The sequence below is a fragment of the Aulonocara sp. 'chitande type north' Nkhata Bay genome, linkage group LG16 (assembly GCF_057382095.1).
Source record: "Aulonocara sp. 'chitande type north' Nkhata Bay isolate Kocher_YH1m ecotype deep benthic linkage group LG16, A_spYH_male_GT1.1, whole genome shotgun sequence".
NCBI classification, from domain to species: domain Eukaryota; kingdom Metazoa; phylum Chordata; class Actinopteri; order Cichliformes; family Cichlidae; genus Aulonocara; species Aulonocara sp. 'chitande type north' Nkhata Bay.
Genome location: NC_141359.1, coordinates 11,029,054 through 11,046,700, shown reverse-complemented (window position 1 = coordinate 11,046,700; position 17,647 = coordinate 11,029,054). Strand labels below are relative to the sequence as shown.

Sequence of the window (17,647 nt, the reverse complement as noted above, 5' to 3'; positions counted from 1 at the left end):
TATTTTATATCTCCTAGTTTTAACTGAAGAGATAAAAACATGTATGAAATATCACAAACTGCAGTATTGTATAAATGCTTACATCCTGCTGATGCAATGGAGACATCTTCTAGTGACAGTGTACATCCGTGTGTGTGTGAGGAGGTTCCTAAACTCACTGACACAGAAATGGATGTCCACAACTCCCTCTGTGCAGGTGGGGTCAGGACCCTCCTCATGTTGGGTGAAGAGGGGTGGTGCTGGGGCCGGTCAGATATAAAGTGCTGAGAGTGGATCTTTGGTCCTCTGTGCAGCTCTGTCCACTCTCAGCTGTTCCAGGATTGCTAAAGACACTGCCCTGCAAAGCAATAACACAAGAAAGTTGTCATTTTAACACAAAACAGATTTTCATTGTTGGTTGTTGCAACAATTTAAATGTTGTTAAACACAATTTAAATCCAACATACACACATGAAAACTAAATAAACTTAAACCTACAGTGCTGCTGACATCAAACCATGATTTATACCAACTACTGGAAGAATTTAGTCTTCCAAGACTAAATGTATGATAACTTACATAGTTGGAAAACAGCACCACTCTCCGGTTTGTCCTTTGGTCATCCATCTTTCTCATCAGGTCATGGTAAGGCTGTCGTCTGGGTGGGGTGTTGAGTGTCTGAAGTGCTGAATGCTGGGAGATGAAAAGTGTAAAGCAGCTTTATTGAATTTAAAGACAAAAAATAAAAATATGAATTCACAGATCACTGATTTGTTAAATTTACTTTTCTTCTCATGTGTTTTTATCTTACCTCTGATCCCTTAGCCACAGGCTATACCTTATGTAAAAAGAGACTACTGTCAGTTCACTACATCATTTTTAAACCTTTTCTACTTATTTGTGTTGACATTAAGTATGGGCTGTCATGGCTAACCGATGGACACACCTGCAGCCGGAGTTCTGGCAAGCAAAAGGTGACAGTTTATTTACAAAACGGGAATCCACACACGTGCTCTCCTCTTCAGCACAATAACCGCCGCTACTCATGCTGCCACACTCAGGGATCACAGGGAAGGGTACATCACCAGCTCCGGGGAAATGTGTACACAGAGAGCACGATTAGATCCAACAGGCAAAATACACAGAGAGAGTTTGCTCAAGCTGTGATTCAATGTTCCAGCGAAGACTGCTTCGTGCCGAACACTCATACGGAGCTCCAGCAGATCAGCAACAGATGGAGGCAATCACCGCAGGTGCATGGGTCAAGAGGGAGAGCCCACAATGAGCTGCGCCCAGGCAAGCAGGAGAGATTGATTTTCAAAAACACATTTATTCACTTAATAGTGAATCATACAAAAATTCTGCTCAAACCAACACATTGCTAAATAAAAGTTCAGAGTTATTTAAAGTAAAGAGACTACCTTTATAGTCCCAAAGATTTTGAAAAACATCCAGGCCATCCATTTTGAAATAATATTTATACTCTAACATCACTCTTGCTCTTAACATACTCTTGAAGAGCTCTACACAATCAATATTTCGTCCATTATAAATTTTATATTTTCTACTCAAGTAAATTACCAACTTTGCTTGACCCAAGAAAAAAATGATACATCGTCCCTTTTTCTTCTTCCTTTTGTCATATGAAAAGCCAAAAATAAAACACTCTTTTGAAAAAAAAAATTCTACAAAGTATTTCCAAATACCATTAAGTACTGAAAATGAATCCATTAACCCGAAACACTGTACGAAACAATGAAAAATAGTTTCTCTCATTGAACAAAAAGGACATTTATCTGAAACCCCATGATGGACACAAGAGGCAACTGGTGAAGGCAAGCTACAGTTGCCTTCACCAGTGTATGAATGTGAGAGTGAATGAACGGTGGTATTGTAAAGCGCTTTGAGGGGTCCTGAAAAGCGCTATATAAATGCAATCCATTATTATTATCATCATTATAAGAGCATTAACTGCAATGATACCATGTAAAATTCGCCACTGTAAATCACCTGGTTTTTTTTGTTTTTTTTGCCTGTCCCATTTGGTTCTTTAGCCATCAGAATTGTTGTCTGAAGACCAACAAGGATACCCAATGGATTTACTTTGCCAAATGGATCATCGTGGCATTGCCGTATTGGTCCGTTTGATCGACCTTTGTTTTTATTGTTTATTATATTTTATTTTCAGATGTTACAGACGGGACAGACATGAGTGAGGGATAGGAAAGGGAGAAAGAAAGAGGAAGGAAAAGAAAAACAGAAGGGGAGAGGGACAGTGAGAAAGGGGGGGAGAAAAAAAATCTTCTGGATCACCTGTTGAGAGAAGAAGAATAGAAAACAAGCAAAAAAAACCCCAAAGCAACATACTAAACACAACACCATCGCATTAATCTAGCTAAGTGTAAACAGCAGTAAATACTGAATATTCAATGTTGTTGTGCAGCACGCAGGACAGACAGCGCACAATGTGCTTTGAAGTAGCAGCCAAGAAAGGTGTAATTTAAGTCTACGAACAGTGAACACCCGTGTGCATACCTGTGTGGATCAGCGCGCTTGTATTCAAATGGTTTCCACATGTAATGGTCTGCAAGAGGATGTAGCGAGCCATAGCCCCGTCCCCCAGGGCATGAAGCAGGCATGGAGGAGATCCAGGCCCCAGACATCCAGAGGCTCCCACAGCACGAGAGCCCAAAGAGGACCACCGGAGGGGCATCCGTGCCACCCTCATGGGAAGGGCTGAGGATCCCCAGACGAGGCGTCACCCAGTAGCCACTGAGCAGAAGCTAGAGGGGGCTGCACCGGCGTGCCCGCCGGCTCTGCCGGCAGCCAGCTGTGCCAGAGTGAACCGAGCCGCAGGCCCAGAGGCCGGAGGCCCGAGGGCCCCCTGCACCCCGGAGGAGGCCTGACCGAGCAACAGGCGCCAGGCCCCGCCAGGTAGCCACCGGGAGTGAGCTGGTACATACCTGAGTGCCCAGCCCCGGACACCAAGAACCACCAATGCACCGACCCCTGAGGGCATCAGTCACCGGCAGGGAGTGTGGTGAGGGGAGATAGGCCTTGGAGGGCCTGGGAGTTCCCAGAGAGGTGGAGTCTAAGACCCGACCTGACATATAGACACAGACAAACAGGCACACACAGACACAAACATGCATTCCCACCCTCATGCACACATATAGAAACACTCAGCACTCACCCAATGTAAGGATTGACATAAATGGACATGTACACACAATCACACTCCCCAAACATACTCTATACCCCGGGTCCAGGTACCCTCGCCCCCAGAGGAGGAAACAGAACCCAGACCCAAGAGATGTTACCCTTCCCCCCGGGGTGTAGGCAAGCAGACCGTCCCAGGCTCCGCAGCAGCAGGGAGGCCAATCGGACAGCTAACATCTCCTCCCTGCCCCCCCGCCCCCATGGCTAGCAGAGAACGGGAGTGTGTGAAGACCCCATACCTCCCTCCTCCCGCTCATGTGTAGTGTTGCTGCGTGTTGTTCTAAATCACCTGTGTTCTTAGTTAATGGTGGCTTGTACAGCATCCCCCATACAGGTGTCACATCAAAACCAACCTTAAAATGTTCTCTCCAAGGCGTATGATTTTTACCTTTTAACTTTATTCCAGGAGCTTTACCATTTTCCATACTCAAAGCTTCCTGCAGTTCTTGCAGAGTTGAGGCAGGCTCCAAGACGATACTGTCTTGCTCTGAGACCTCTGGCAAGTTACTGAGAAACTCTTCACTAGCCACGGAATCTTCTCTAAACTCGCTGACATACAGCTTTGAAAAATAATCAACAGCCTTTTTGTCATGTTTCGGCTGTGTACAGGCAGGAGAAGGACCCAAACGCAAAACTCACGACAACAAAATTAAACTCAAAAAGCTGCTTTATTGCAAAATGGCATGGGAAAACTAAACTGGGACATGGCTAACTAACACACAGGGAAACAGCCATGAGGGAGACTACAACACTGAAAAAGTGAAACACAGGGCTCAAATACACAGAGGGATAACGAGGGAACAAGACACAGAAGGAGAGCACAGCTGGGAGTAATCAGGCTGGACGAGACAAGGGAAGCAAAACTAGAAACATTGACATGAGACACGGACCTTCAAAGTAAAACAGGAAACACACTGACTGAACTCTAGACATGTAAACTTAACAGCAACTGGGGAGACAGAACATAGGAACCTTAAACATGGTACAAAAACGTCACAGTAGACACAACATGGAACACAGGGAAGCCATATTACAAAGCCAAAGAACTAAACCTATGATAACCCTAACTGAGACCTAGGGAAACAAGAAAAAGAACAACAAAGGACTCAAAACATAAACCATAATATGAAAACACAAGATCTCTTCAAAATAAAATGGGAAACATAATGAGATGCAGACATGACAACCTGAACTTGACAACGTAAGACACAGACATGAAACACATGAAGAGCAGGGGAGACTTAACATGGGTTGGAAACACAAGGGGGAACTAATAAGCAAATGAACATAGGAGACCTAATGAGCTTAAACATACTATAAACATCAAAATGAACTAAAGCTCAAAACACTGGGTCATAAGACCCAGGATCGTGACACTTTTTCTGTAATTCAGTGGGTTCAGTCAGCTCTTTCCCATCCTCAGATTGAATACAGTGAATACGGCGATTCTGTCCATTGTTTTTTTCCAAACTAAAGAAGAATTCTGAGGGAGCATCCATTTCAGCAAAATTTTGAAAACATGAATGGACCAGGGCGGCCTGTGCTCTAAACCCTAGCACATCACCCAAAACAGCGTTTTTACTTTTGAGTGCCTGAAAATGGTCTCGATCTCCTGTGGACTCACTCAAATTTTGAAGATCCACTACATCAGTCTCTAATGTTTTATATAGATTTTAGCATCTCACTTATGTGTATTGAACACAGAACTGCTGAATTTCTATTTTAACAATATCCCACCATTGCTGCAAGGAAGCAAGCTGACACTTCATAGTTCTCCATTGATAAATGAGGACCTTTCCACAAATGTTTTTCCATGTGATGATGTCCTCTTGCTTTTTAATCTAATGACTGCACTGACTTCTTTTTCATTAAATGCTTTTCTTTGTAATCTGATGTATGTCATGCATGTATTATTTTAAGACAGGTGGGGATTATGTGTCCTCACTCTGTCTTCACCATTAATGACCTATTTACTTGGGTGTGACTTAACCAATGAACCAGTACAAACCTGTTATATGTCAGCTGGTTTATCCATGAAGATGTGATTGGTTAATTGGAAATTTTTTCTGTTTACTGTTTTTAATTTAAGCACACTTCTACTATGTAGCACAGATTAACTAATTTGTCTGGACCTGTGGCTGCAGAATGTGTGAGGTGGTGAGAAGACCCAAACACAGGAGAAAAGGAACTACTTAGCAAAAAGCGAGCTGTTTATTTAGGCTGAACATTAAAGTACAAAGAAAATCCCCCAACCAACCAAACAAACAAATAAACTAAACTGGGAAAATACTAGGGACATGGACCCCGAGAGACACAAAAACTGATGAGAAGAGAATCGGACAAGGGTCAAGAGGCTACTGAGAAAATTTATACACAAGGGGAAGAATAGACGAGTGGAGACAGCTGGGAAACACAGCAGAAACAAATAAGATATAATGAGAGACAAGGAGTATCGAAAACATATGAACGTCACACTAGGACAGGGATTAGGGAACACTGCAACATGACAGACTAGAGAGACAAGGACGAAACACAAAAAGAGAGGAACATGGGAACAGGTAAGAGAGACAAAACACAGAGATATGAGTAAGACCTAGAGCGAGAGGAATAGAGAGAGACCGCTAGAGAGGGAGAGCGATAGACAGAGAGAGAGAGAGAGAAAGAGAGAGAGAGAGAAAGAGAGAGAGAATGAGGGTCACACAGAGAGGCAAAGTGAGCAAGACAGAGCGAGAGAGCGAGAGAGTGACACAAGGAGGTACACTAAAATGGAGACAAGACACTGAGGACAAGACAGAATGAGAAAAGCTAAAGTAAACTAAATACCCTAAAATAAACCTGAATCAACGGGGATAAACTGCATAATCAGAAGAATATAAGAACAAGAAAGATTAAAGATTAAATTACCAATAATCATCCCACAGATGTAATATTATCTACAGCTACTCTTAGTACCATTGATGTTAGGTTAGACTCTTTTTCTCCAATTGATCTTTCTGAGTTAAGTCATAATTACTTCCTCCAAACTATCAACGTGTCTTTTAGACCCCATTCCTACAAAACTGCTCAAAGAAGTCCTGCCATTAATTAATTATTTGATCTTAAATATGATCAACCTATCTCTAATAATCGGCTATGTACCACAGGCCTTCAAGGTGGCTGTAGTTAAACCTTTACTCAAAAAGCTATCTCTAGACCCAGCAGTCTTAGCTAATTATAGGCCAATCTCCAACCTTCCTTTCATATCAAAAATCCTTGAAAGAGTAGTTGTCAAACAGCTAACAGATCATCTGCAGAGGAATGGTTTATTTGAAGAGTTTCAGTCAGGTTTCAGAGCTCATCACAGCACAGAAACAGCTTTAGTGAAGGTTACAAATGATCTTCTTGTGGCCTCTGACAGTGGACTCATCTCTGTGCTTGTCCTGCTAGACCTTAGTGCAGCATTCGATACTGTTGACCATAATATCCTATTAGAGCGATTAGAACATGCTGTAGGTATTACAGGTACTACACTGCAGTGGTTTGTATCATATCTATCTAATAGACTCCAATTTGTACATGTAAATGGAGAGTCCTCTTCACACACTGAGGTTAATCATGGAGTTCCACAGGGTTCAGTGCTAGGACCAATTCTGTTTACACTATACATGCTTCCCCTAGGCAGCATCATTAGAAGACATGGCATAAATTTTCACTGCTATGCAGATGACACCCAGCTCTATCTGTCCATGTAGCCAGATAACACACACCAATTAGTTAAACTGCAGGAACGTCTTAAAGACATAAAGACCTGGATGGCCGCTAACTTTCTGCTTCTTAATTCAGATAAAACTGAGGTTATTGTACTCGGCCCTGAAAATCTTAGAAATATGGTATCTAACCAGATTCTTACTCTGGATGGCATTACCTTGGCCTAACGCTGTGAGGAACCTTGGAGTCATTTTTGACCAGGACATGTCCTTCAACGCACATATTAAACAAATATGTAAGACTGCTTTCTTCCATTTGCGCAACATCTCTAAAGTTAGAAATATCCTGTCTCAGAGTGACGCTGAAAAACTAGTTCATGCATTTATTACTTCCAGGCTGGACTACTGCAATTGATTATTATCAGGATGTCCAAAAAACTCCCTGAAAAGCCTTCAGCTAATCCAAAATGCTGCAGAAAGAGTCCTGACAGGGACTAGAAAGAGAGAGCATATTCCTCCTGTTTTGGCTTCCCTTCATTGACTTCCTGTTAAATCCAGAATTGAATTCAAAATCCTGCTCCTCACATACAAGGTCTTAAATAATCAGGCCCCATCTTATCTTAATGACCTTGTAGTACCATATCACCCTATTAGAGAACTTCGCTCTCGCTCTGCAGACCTACTTGTTGTTCCTAGAGTATTTAAAAGTAGAATGGGAGGGAGAGCCTTCAGTTTTCAGGCCCCTCTTCTGTGGAACCAGCTTCCAGTTTGAATTCGGGAGACAGACACTATCTCTACTTTTAAGATTAGGCTTAAAACTTTCCTTTTTGCTAAAGCATATAGTTAGGGCTGGACCAGGTGACCCTGAATCCTCCCTTAGTTATGCTGCAATAGATGTAGGCTGCCGGGGATTCCCATGATGCATTGAGTTTTTCCTTTCCAGTCACCTTTCTCACTCACTATGAGTTAATAGACCTCTCTGCATTGAATCATATCTGTTATTAACCTCTGTCTCTCTTCCACAGCATGTCTTTATGCTGTTTTCCTTCTCCCACCCCAGCCGGTCGCAGCAGATGGCCGACCCTCCCTGAGCCTGGTTCTGCCGGAGGTTTCTTCCTGTTAAAAGGGAGTTTTTCCTTCCCACTGTGGCCAAAACGCTTGCTCATAGGGGGTCATATGACTGTTGGGTTTTTCTCTGTATTTATGAAGCGCCTTGAGGCGACTTTTCTTGTGATTTGGCGCTATATAAATAAAATTGAATTGAATTGAAGCAGCTAAACTAAGAAACTGTTGAGGGAGAGAGAAGACAATATGCTCCAATTTTAAGTTTTCAAAATTTATCATCGAAATATTTAGAATTTTTAATTGTTTTACATGGCGCCATGGATCTCCTTTCTCTCGCTCAGAAACAAAGGTACTGTGCCAGGGCGGTATACACTTTTATGAATCAAAGAAACTGAATGTTAACATGATTGGTCAAATGAGTTGAGAGTGGCCTTAGGTCTCATACCAGCACATGTTTCTTCTTCTGCAGCTCTCTGGGCATCTCGTTATATGGAGATGCCCTTTTGCAGGCAACACCCTCGTTACCATGACAACCACCTCTTACGCTCTGGTCAGGCCTGTAGAGTTAAAGAAGGGGTGTAGAGTGCATGCCATAACAACAGATTTATGATCAATGCCACATTCCTGTGAGGGTTTGTGAGGAAGTGCTGTATCTGATAGCATCAGAGTAACACTCTACTTCCAAAACCTACCTACAATACACTCTATACAGTATGGAAAAAAACAGAAATTTGCAATGCCAATCATGAGGTATTAGCCCTAAAGCAAACAAACATTTGATATGTTTCTCATGTTCTATTGTGAGTAAAATATGGGTTTATGAGAATGGCAAATTATTAAATTCTGTTTTGTTTTGTTTTTTTGTTTTTTACATTTTACACAGTGTCCCCAGTTTTTGTAACTGGGATTGTACTTTTCAAGATTGTTTTTCTACATACATCTGTTTGGTTTATAACCCACAGAGAACAATAATATGTGACAAGAGATGAAGATGCAGGGCCTTAAGCAACAGTTATAAAGTGTTACTACCTATTCCATCTATGTTGCACTTGTAGCATATTGCAAATAAGAATCAGTAATAAAGTAAAAATGAAAAAATATAAAAAAGTTGAAAAACATTTATCTGAAAATGGATCAGAACTGATACATTTATTAAAGATAATTCCATGTTGATTGATGAAAATATATAATTAACACCTCCATTTTTGAGAGCATTCTTTATTTACAGCATTTTTTTCTCACCTGCCTGAAACTTTTGCACAGTACTGTATGTATGTATGTATGTGTATATATATATATATATATATATATATATATATAAAACCAGCTGGATAGCGTAGTGGTTAGACTACACACCTTTGGAACAGAGGATCGCAAGTTGGATTCCTGCCTGGGGCGTCTGTATCCAGTAAGGGTCCTAAGGCTAGACCCCCTATGCTAAGCAAGCCTACCGCAGACATGAGCGAGACAGATAAATATGAAGGCATGCCGGCTCGGACGTCGCCCGGATCAACAAGGTCCGCGTCAGGTGTTGAGGAACCAGGGCACCCTGACGAAAAGTGGGCTACTGGAACTGGAACAAGAAGGCATCGGTGGGCAAGAGACGAAAACAGGGCGTTGTTGGAATGCTACTACGCAAGTAACCCCGGCGGAAGGGGCTACATGAATAGGATAAGGGACCTATGGATTCTTCGATACCCAACATCCACAATGACGGCGAAACAACTAGTAGCTCAGTGTTCCAACATTCGAAAGAAGGGACTGCTCTCACAGCTAGAGATTGACGAGGTACAACACAAATGCTACGGCAAGGAGGAGTCAGGACGCCAGGTCAGGGGGGCGATATCATCACCCCCACCCGAGATTGGGTACATAGCCCCAAGTGCGATAGGAGAAGGATCGTTGAGTGCGAGAGGAACTGACCTGAAAAATAGGATCATGGCCAAGCTTGAAACCTGGATCCCCCGTAGCCGGTTACCAAGATTACGTGAAGTACCCTCAGAAGGTCTGCTAGATGATGTTAATGCAGCACTACGGGCAATACCTACAACCACGATTACCGACACTAACAAGCTGATCTACAATACGGCAGCAGTGATCAGTGAGATGCTTGGCTACAAGTTGAACAGCGACAAGGGGCAGTACCCTCCATGGAGAAGGAGGCTAGAGGGCAAGATCAAAGTAGCACAGAGGGAGGTTAGCCAACTAACGGAGTTGCAGAAAGGTGCGACAAATAAGGTGCCTAAGAAATACAGCAAGCTGTCCATACCTGAGGCCTTGGAAACTGCCAAGCAAAGACTCACAGCCTTGGCCAGCCGCTTGAGGAGGTACACCAGAGAGATAGAAGGCAGGAGAATAAACCAGCTGTTCTCCACAGAACCAGCAAAGGTGTACTCTCAGTGGCAAGGGAACAATAAGAGAACAGCACCACCAAGGCTGGAGACGGAGCAATACTGGAAGAGCATATGGGAGAAGGATGCAACCCATAACGGCAATGCTCAGTGGCTAGAGGATCTGAGGGCAGACCACAGCGACCTCCCTGAACAGGGTCCAGTAACCATCACAGTGGCAGATATCCAAGAAAGGGTCTCCAGTATGAAGAGTTGGACAGCACCAGGGCCCGACATGGTTCACGCCTACTGGCTGAAGAAGCTGACTGCACTCCACGAGCGTCTGGCAGCACAAATGAACCAGCTGCTAGTTAACGAGAGACACCCGGAATGGCTAACTGAAGGCTGGACGGTCCTGATCCCCAAGGACCCCAAGAAGGGACCGGTCCCCTCCAACTACCGACCAATAACCTGCCTCAGTACTACATGGAAGCTCCTGTCAGGCATCATATCGGCTAAGATGAACAGGCACATGGGTCAATACATGAGCGGGACACAGAAAGGAATTGGCAAGAATACCAGAGGCGCAAAACACCAGCTACTGGTAGACAGAACAATCAGCCGAGACTGCAAGACCAGACTGACCACCCTGTGCACTGCCTGGATTGATTACAAGAAGGCCTATGACTCAATGCCCCACAGCTGGATACTGGAATGCCTAGAATTGTACAAGATCAACGGGACCCTAAGAGCCTTCATCAGGAACTCAATGGGGATGTGGCGTACAACACTAGAGGCCAACTCCAAGCCCATAGCACAAGTCACCATCAAGTGCGGGATCTACCAAGGAGATGCTCTGTCCCCACTGCTGTTCTGCATAGGCCTGAACCCCCTCAGTGAGATCATTAACAAGACTGGCTACGGATACCGACTACGGAACGGAGCAGTTGTCAGCCACCTCCTGTACATGGATGACATCAAGCTGTATGCCAAGAGTGAACGAGACATCGATTCACTGATCCACACTACCAGGCTATACAGCAATGACATTGGAATGTCGTTCGGACTGGAGAAGTGTAGCCGGATGGTAACAAAGAGAGGGAAGGTAGTCAGAACTGAGGGGATTGAACTACCAGAAGGCAACATTGCAGACATAGAGGACAGTTACAAGTACTTGGGGATCCCGCAGGCGAATGGGAACCATGAAGAGGCCGCTAGAAAAGCTGCAACCACCAAGTACCTGCAGAGGGTCAGGCAAGTCCTGAGGAGTCAGCTGAATGGTAAGAACAAGATCCGGGCCATCAACACGTACGCCCTACCCGTGATCAGGTACCCTGCTGGGGTAATAGGCTGGCCAAAGGAGGAGATAGAAGCCACTGACATAAAGACAAGAAAGCTCCTTACCATGCATGGAGGGTTTCACCCCAAGTCCAGCACCCTGAGGCTGTACGCTAAGCGGAAGGAAGGGGGCCGGGGACTGGTGAGTGTCAGCACCACAGTCCAGGATGAGACAACGAACATCTCAGAATACATTGGGAAGATGGCCCCAACTGACCGAGTGCTCAGTGAATACCTCAGGCAGCAGAAACCCAAGAAAGAGGAGGGAGACGAGGAACCATCATGGAAGGACAGGCCCCTGCACGGTATGTACCACCGGCAGATAGAGGAGGTGGCTGATATCCAGAAATCCTACCAGTGGCTGGACAAAGCTGGACTGAAAGACAGCACAGAGGCACTAATCATGGCAGCACAAGAACAAGCTCTGAGCACAAGATCCATAGAGGCTGGGGTCTATCACACCAGGCAAGACCCCAGGTGCAGGCTGTGTAAAGATGCCCCAGAGACAATCCAGCACATAACAGCAGGGTGCAAGATGCTAGCAGGCAAGGCATACATGGAACGCCATAACCAAGTGGCCGGCATAGTGTACAGCAACATCTGTGCCGAGTATAACCTGGAAATCCCGAGGTCAAAATGGGAGATGCCCCCAAGGGTGGTGGAGAATGACCGAGCTAAGATCCTGTGGGACTTCCAGATACAGACGGACAAAATGGTGGTGGCTAACCAACCGGACATAGTGGTGGTAGACAAACAGAAGAAGACGGCCGTAGTGATCGATGTAGCGGTTCCAAATGACAGCAATATCAGGAAGAAGGAACACGAGAAACACGAGAAGCTGGAGAAATACCAAGGGCTCAGAGAAGAGCTCGAGAGGATGTGGAGGGTGAAGGTAACGGTGGTCCCCGTGGTAATCGGAGCACTAGGTGCGGTGACTCCCAAGCTAGGCGAGTGGCTCCAGCAGATCCCGGGAACAACATCGGAGATCTCTGTCCAGAAGAGCGCAGTCCTGGGAACAGCTAAGATACTGCGCAGGACCCTCAAGCTCCCAGGCCTCTGGTAGAGGACCCGAGCTTGAAGGATAAACCGCCCGCAGGGGCGTGCTGGGTGTTTTTTATATATATATATATATATATATATATATATATATATATATATATACATACAAAAAAGTATTTAGTCAGCCACCGATTGTGCAAGTTCCCCCACTTAAAATGATGACAGAGGTCAGTAATTTGCGCCAGAGGTACACTTCAACTGTGAGAGACAGAATGTGAAAAAAAAAATCCATGAATTCACATGGTAGGATTTGTAAAGAATTTATTCGTAAATCAGGGTGGAAAATAAGTATTTGGTCACCTCAAACAAGGAAAATCTCTGGCTCTCACAGACCTGTAACGTCTTCTGTAAGAAGCTTTTCTGTCCCCCACTCGTTACCTGTATGAATGGCACCTGTTTGAACTCATCATCTGTATAAAAGACACCTGTCCACAGCCTCAAACAGTCAGACTCCAAACTCCGCCATGGCAAGATCTCATCCCGTGGGGTCAAAATGATCATGAGAACGGTGAGCAAAGATCCCAGAACCACACGGGGGGACCTGGTGAATGACCTGCAGAGAGCTGGGACCAAAGTAACAAAGGTCACCATCAGTAACACACTACAACGGCAGGGAATCAAATCCCGCAGTGCCAGACGTGTTCCGCTGCTGAAGCCAGTGCATGTCCAGACCCGTCTGAAGTTTGCCAGAGAGCACATGGATGATACAGCAGAGGATTGGGAGAATGTCATGTGGTCAGATGAAACCAAAGTAGAACTTTTTGGTATAAACTCAACTCGTCGTGTTTGGAGGAAGAAGAATACTGAGTTGCATCCCAAGAACACCATACCTACTGTGAAGCATGGGGGTGGAAACATCATGCTATGGGGCTGTTTTTCTGCCAAGGGGACAGGACGACTGATCCGTGTTAAGGACAGAATGAATGGGGCCATGTATCGTGAGATTTTGAGCCAAAACCTCCTTCCATCAGTGAGAACTTTGAAGATGAAACGAGGCTGGGTCTTCCAACATGACAATGATCCAAAACACACCGCCCGGGCAACAAAGGAGTGGTTCCGTAAGAAGCATTTGAAAGTCCTGGAGTGGCCTAGCCAGTCTCCAGACCTCAACCCCATAGAAAATCTGTGGCGGGAGTTGAAAGTCCGTGTTGCTCGGCGACAGCCCCAAAACATCACTGCTCTCGAGAAGATCTGCATGGAGGAATGGGCCAAAATACCAGCTACTGTGTGTGCAAACCTGGTAAAGACCTATAGTAAATGTTTGACCTCTGTTATTGCCAACAAAGGTTATGTTACAAAGTATTGAGTTGTGTTTTTGTTATTGACCAAATACTTATTTTCCACCCTGATTTACGAATAAATTCTTTACAAATCCTACCATGTGGATTCATGGATTTTTTTTTTCACATTCTGTCTCTCACAGTTGAAGTATACCTCTGGTGCAACTTACTGACCTCTGTCATCATTTTAGGTGGGGGAACTTGCACAATCGGTGGCTGACTAAATACTTTTTTGCCCCACTGTGTATATATATATATATATATATATATATATATATATATATATATATATATATATAGAGAGAGAGAGAGAGAGAGAGAGAGAGAGAGAGAGAGAGAGAGAGAGAGAGGTAGCAATTGATTAACTAAATTAACTAAATTATTTTTTGCGCTTACAACCCACAATAGTAAAAGATAACCTGTGACAAAAAAGGAGGAAAAATGTGAAACGCAGGCATAGGAACTGCTTAGACTTCAAACATTACCAGCAACAGTTTAACAAATTGTTTATCTTTGTTTTATGACCATTATGTTTTTCGTCTTGTTGTCAGTAGAAGGACAGAGATCAACGTTTATATAAATGTTGATCTCTGTCCTTCTATCTTGCATGTCAAATCAGAGATAAGAAACTCTTTTATCTAACTCACATTACAATGAAATCCCATACATTTGATAATGGTGCAGTAATACCAGTGTTGTTAAACCTGACACAACAACATCTTGATGTGTTTAAAAATTTCATTCACTTTGAGTCCATATATGATTGGATTTAAAAGAGGATGGAATAAAATTGACTGAAACGTCAATGTCAAGCGTACAGTGTTTGATAGATCAGATTCCAGTCTAACTATAATTATATCAAAGAAAATAAAACAGGAAAAGTTGATTAACACCAGCAAGTGGGGTAAACATGTCTTTAGAGCTTTTCTCCTTGTTTCTCTGCAACAACTGTAAGATATTCTTAGAATTCTGATATATGAAAAAAGTATGAAAAGCATTGGTAGAAAGGCAACATTTATCAGCATGACCACACCATATACAGATATTACAACCGAGGGCACACACTGAAGCCTGTAAAATGAATTGTTACAAAAAATTCCTGTTAGAGTAAAACTACAGAGTTTTACATTCGAATACAGCACAAATGACACTGCAATTTCAAAAGCAGGTATAAGCCAAACTAAAATCACACATACATAAATAGTTATTCTATTCATAATAACTGGATATTGCAGGGGTTTGCATATAGACACATACCTGTCATATGCCATTGCTGCCAACAGTAAAAACTCTGACCCAGCTGAGGTGTAATATGAGAATCCTTGGAAGAGACAGAGTGGATACGATATAGTCTGTTTTTCAGACAAAACATCAGATAAGAGCTTTGGATAGATAATCATGCTGTAAAGAACAGAGTTGATTAACAAAGCTGCAATAAAAATATACATTGGCTCATGAAGGTTTTTGCAAGTCCAAATAAGGTACACTATAGTGGAATTAAAGCAGAGTATCAGAATATATAATGTGAATATAATCACAAAATAAAGATATCTGTATTTGTGCAATTCTGCAAACCCACCAAGAGTTAACAATGTTACATTTAATTCAACATCCATTAAATAAACAATGCTTTAAAGTACTGTAGTAATATATTTCCCGCACTGAACTAAGAAGGTAAGTAATTGTCTCTGTTTTGTGGCTTTGTTTTATCAGAAAACCTTCCATCCTCTATGGGACTCATTAAGTTCTCTACTAACATGTAAACAACTTCAGGGAATCAGACGAATTGATGTTTATAGCCCTATGCACTTCATTGTGTTTGCCCATCAATTTTTTTTAAACCCCTGGAACTAGTATAGGCTTAGTATAAAAGCAAAAAAGCCACGGAAACCACGGAAACCACTACTGCCTTCACACTACATTTTCTCAAGTCTCAAGGTTATCACGTTCATTCATCCTCATGTTGTTAACACTTGATATAGCTATATCTATCACTACAGTCATCTCCCTCTGCTTGTCCACCACTATTGCGTCTGGTTGGATAGATATCACCAGTTTGTCTGTCTATATCAGGAAGCCCCAGACTTAGCTTGGTCATTTTCAGCTACCTTGGGTGATGACCTCTGGACTTCAAGGACATATGCTGCACAAATGTTAATTGATATACTTCTGGCCACCTGGTTATGGTGTTCTACTGTATGTGTGTTCTGCTTGCTAGCATCTTGCACTGTACTCTTATGTGCTAGAGTGTTTCAGAGGCATCTTTGCACAGTCTGCACCAGGGGTTTTACCCGTTGTGGTAGAACTAAGTGTTTATGGATCTTATGCTTAGAGCTTGTTCCTGTGCTGCCATGATTCATACCTCAGTGTTTTGTCTTTCAGCCCAGCCACTGATAGGAGTTCTGGACGTCAGCCATGTCTTCTATCTGCCGGTGGTACATACTGTGCAGGGATCTGTCCTCCCATGATTGTTCGTCTCCTTGCTCCTCTTCTCTCTCAGGTTTCTGCAGGTGTTGATTGCCCAGGTATTGTTCTTCTCATTCAGCTCCTTACAACTTGCCTTAATCTTTGCAAATATTTGGTTGTTGCAGATTTCCTCATGGCCTCTTTAACCCTCTCAGGCTCAAATTAAGTTTTAGTTACAAGAAAAATCTGATATTTGGAGAAAATTATCATATGGGGTAGTACAATAGAATCCTGACTTTTTTTTTAAGTGAGACCTTCACATGCAAGGAGTTCTGGGATGTTGCGGATTTACAACATTGGCCCGGTGTGGTAAATTGACACTGAAGACTGAATATGATATGAACATTAACTTTATTTGTATACAACTTTTCAAAACAATGTAACAAAGTGCTTTTCAGTAACAGAACAACAACAAAAACAATATGGGATCCAAATCCAAAATCTCAAATCCTCATTGAGTAGGCCATGTTGGCATGTCACTTTGTGGTGTGGTACTCCAAGAAACAGTTTTTGTCTTTCGTAAAGCATAGAAGTACTTTGCACTTCAGGCAGGCCATTTGCATGTAGCCATTCTTGCACAGTCTGCAACATCCACGTTTCTCAGCATGAATGGGAAAATGATTGCATCGGTCGAGTCTGACGTCAACCGTTGGTGCAACGATCCGCTGAAGTGGAGGTGGAGGTGGGGCAGCTTGATGAGATGTTGGATCATCTTCCAATGACGGTCGTCCTCTTTTCCTGCTGTTCAAGTCACAAACATGTCTGCTAAGTCTATTCCTCCCATGTTGTGGTTGTACACCTTGACAATGTGGGGTATTCCTTGTTCTCTTTCGACCACCTTCTGCATCTCTCAACAGCTTCAGGGCCAATGAAGGATGATGCCAGTAAAACTGCCTTGTTATCATACCACTTCACAATGGACATCCCACTTGTCTTTTCATATTCCACTTCATACGCACCACGCCCATCCTTTGAGAGTTCCTTGTCACTTTTGGGGTACATCCACAGAGACGGTTACGATTGATGGTAGCAACTGTTAGAATTACCATTTTCTTCAGTTCCACAATGAGTTCAGGGGACGTGAACCAGTTGTCGAAGAAGCACTTGTAGTTTAGACCTTTTGGAACTTCTGACACGAGACGAAGCACAACTTCTCCGGCAACACCAAGTCCACGCTCATTGGTCACAGTGCCTTTTCCAGTGTATACTTCAACGTCATAGACTA

At 43.3% G+C, this 17,647-nt stretch overlaps 1 protein-coding gene and 1 long non-coding RNA gene across 2 annotated transcripts; both read right to left on the bottom strand.

The window, feature by feature from the left end:
* Positions 1-132: 132 nt before the first annotated feature.
* LOC147311057 (uncharacterized) lies at positions 133-1,033 on the bottom strand. Its single transcript, XR_015125279.1, has 4 exons — positions 926-1,033; positions 791-817; positions 559-672; positions 133-337 (listed from the first exon to the last, which is right to left on the bottom strand). It is a non-coding gene; the product is annotated as an uncharacterized LOC147311057 (long non-coding RNA).
* A 13,621-nt stretch (positions 1,034-14,654) lies between these two features.
* On the bottom strand, positions 14,655-15,572 carry LOC147311056 (olfactory receptor 6N2-like). The gene has a single exon (XM_086267612.1). It carries the CDS (start codon positions 15,570-15,572, stop codon positions 14,655-14,657), a length of 918 nt encoding a protein of 305 aa, XP_086123738.1.
* Between the last annotated feature and the right edge of the window lie 2,075 nt (positions 15,573-17,647).

Excerpts from the sequence above, each read along its gene's own strand:
- LOC147311056 (XM_086267612.1), bottom strand. The coding sequence starts at position 15,572 with ATGGATGTTGAATTAAATGTAACATTGTTAACTCTTGGTGGGTTTGCA.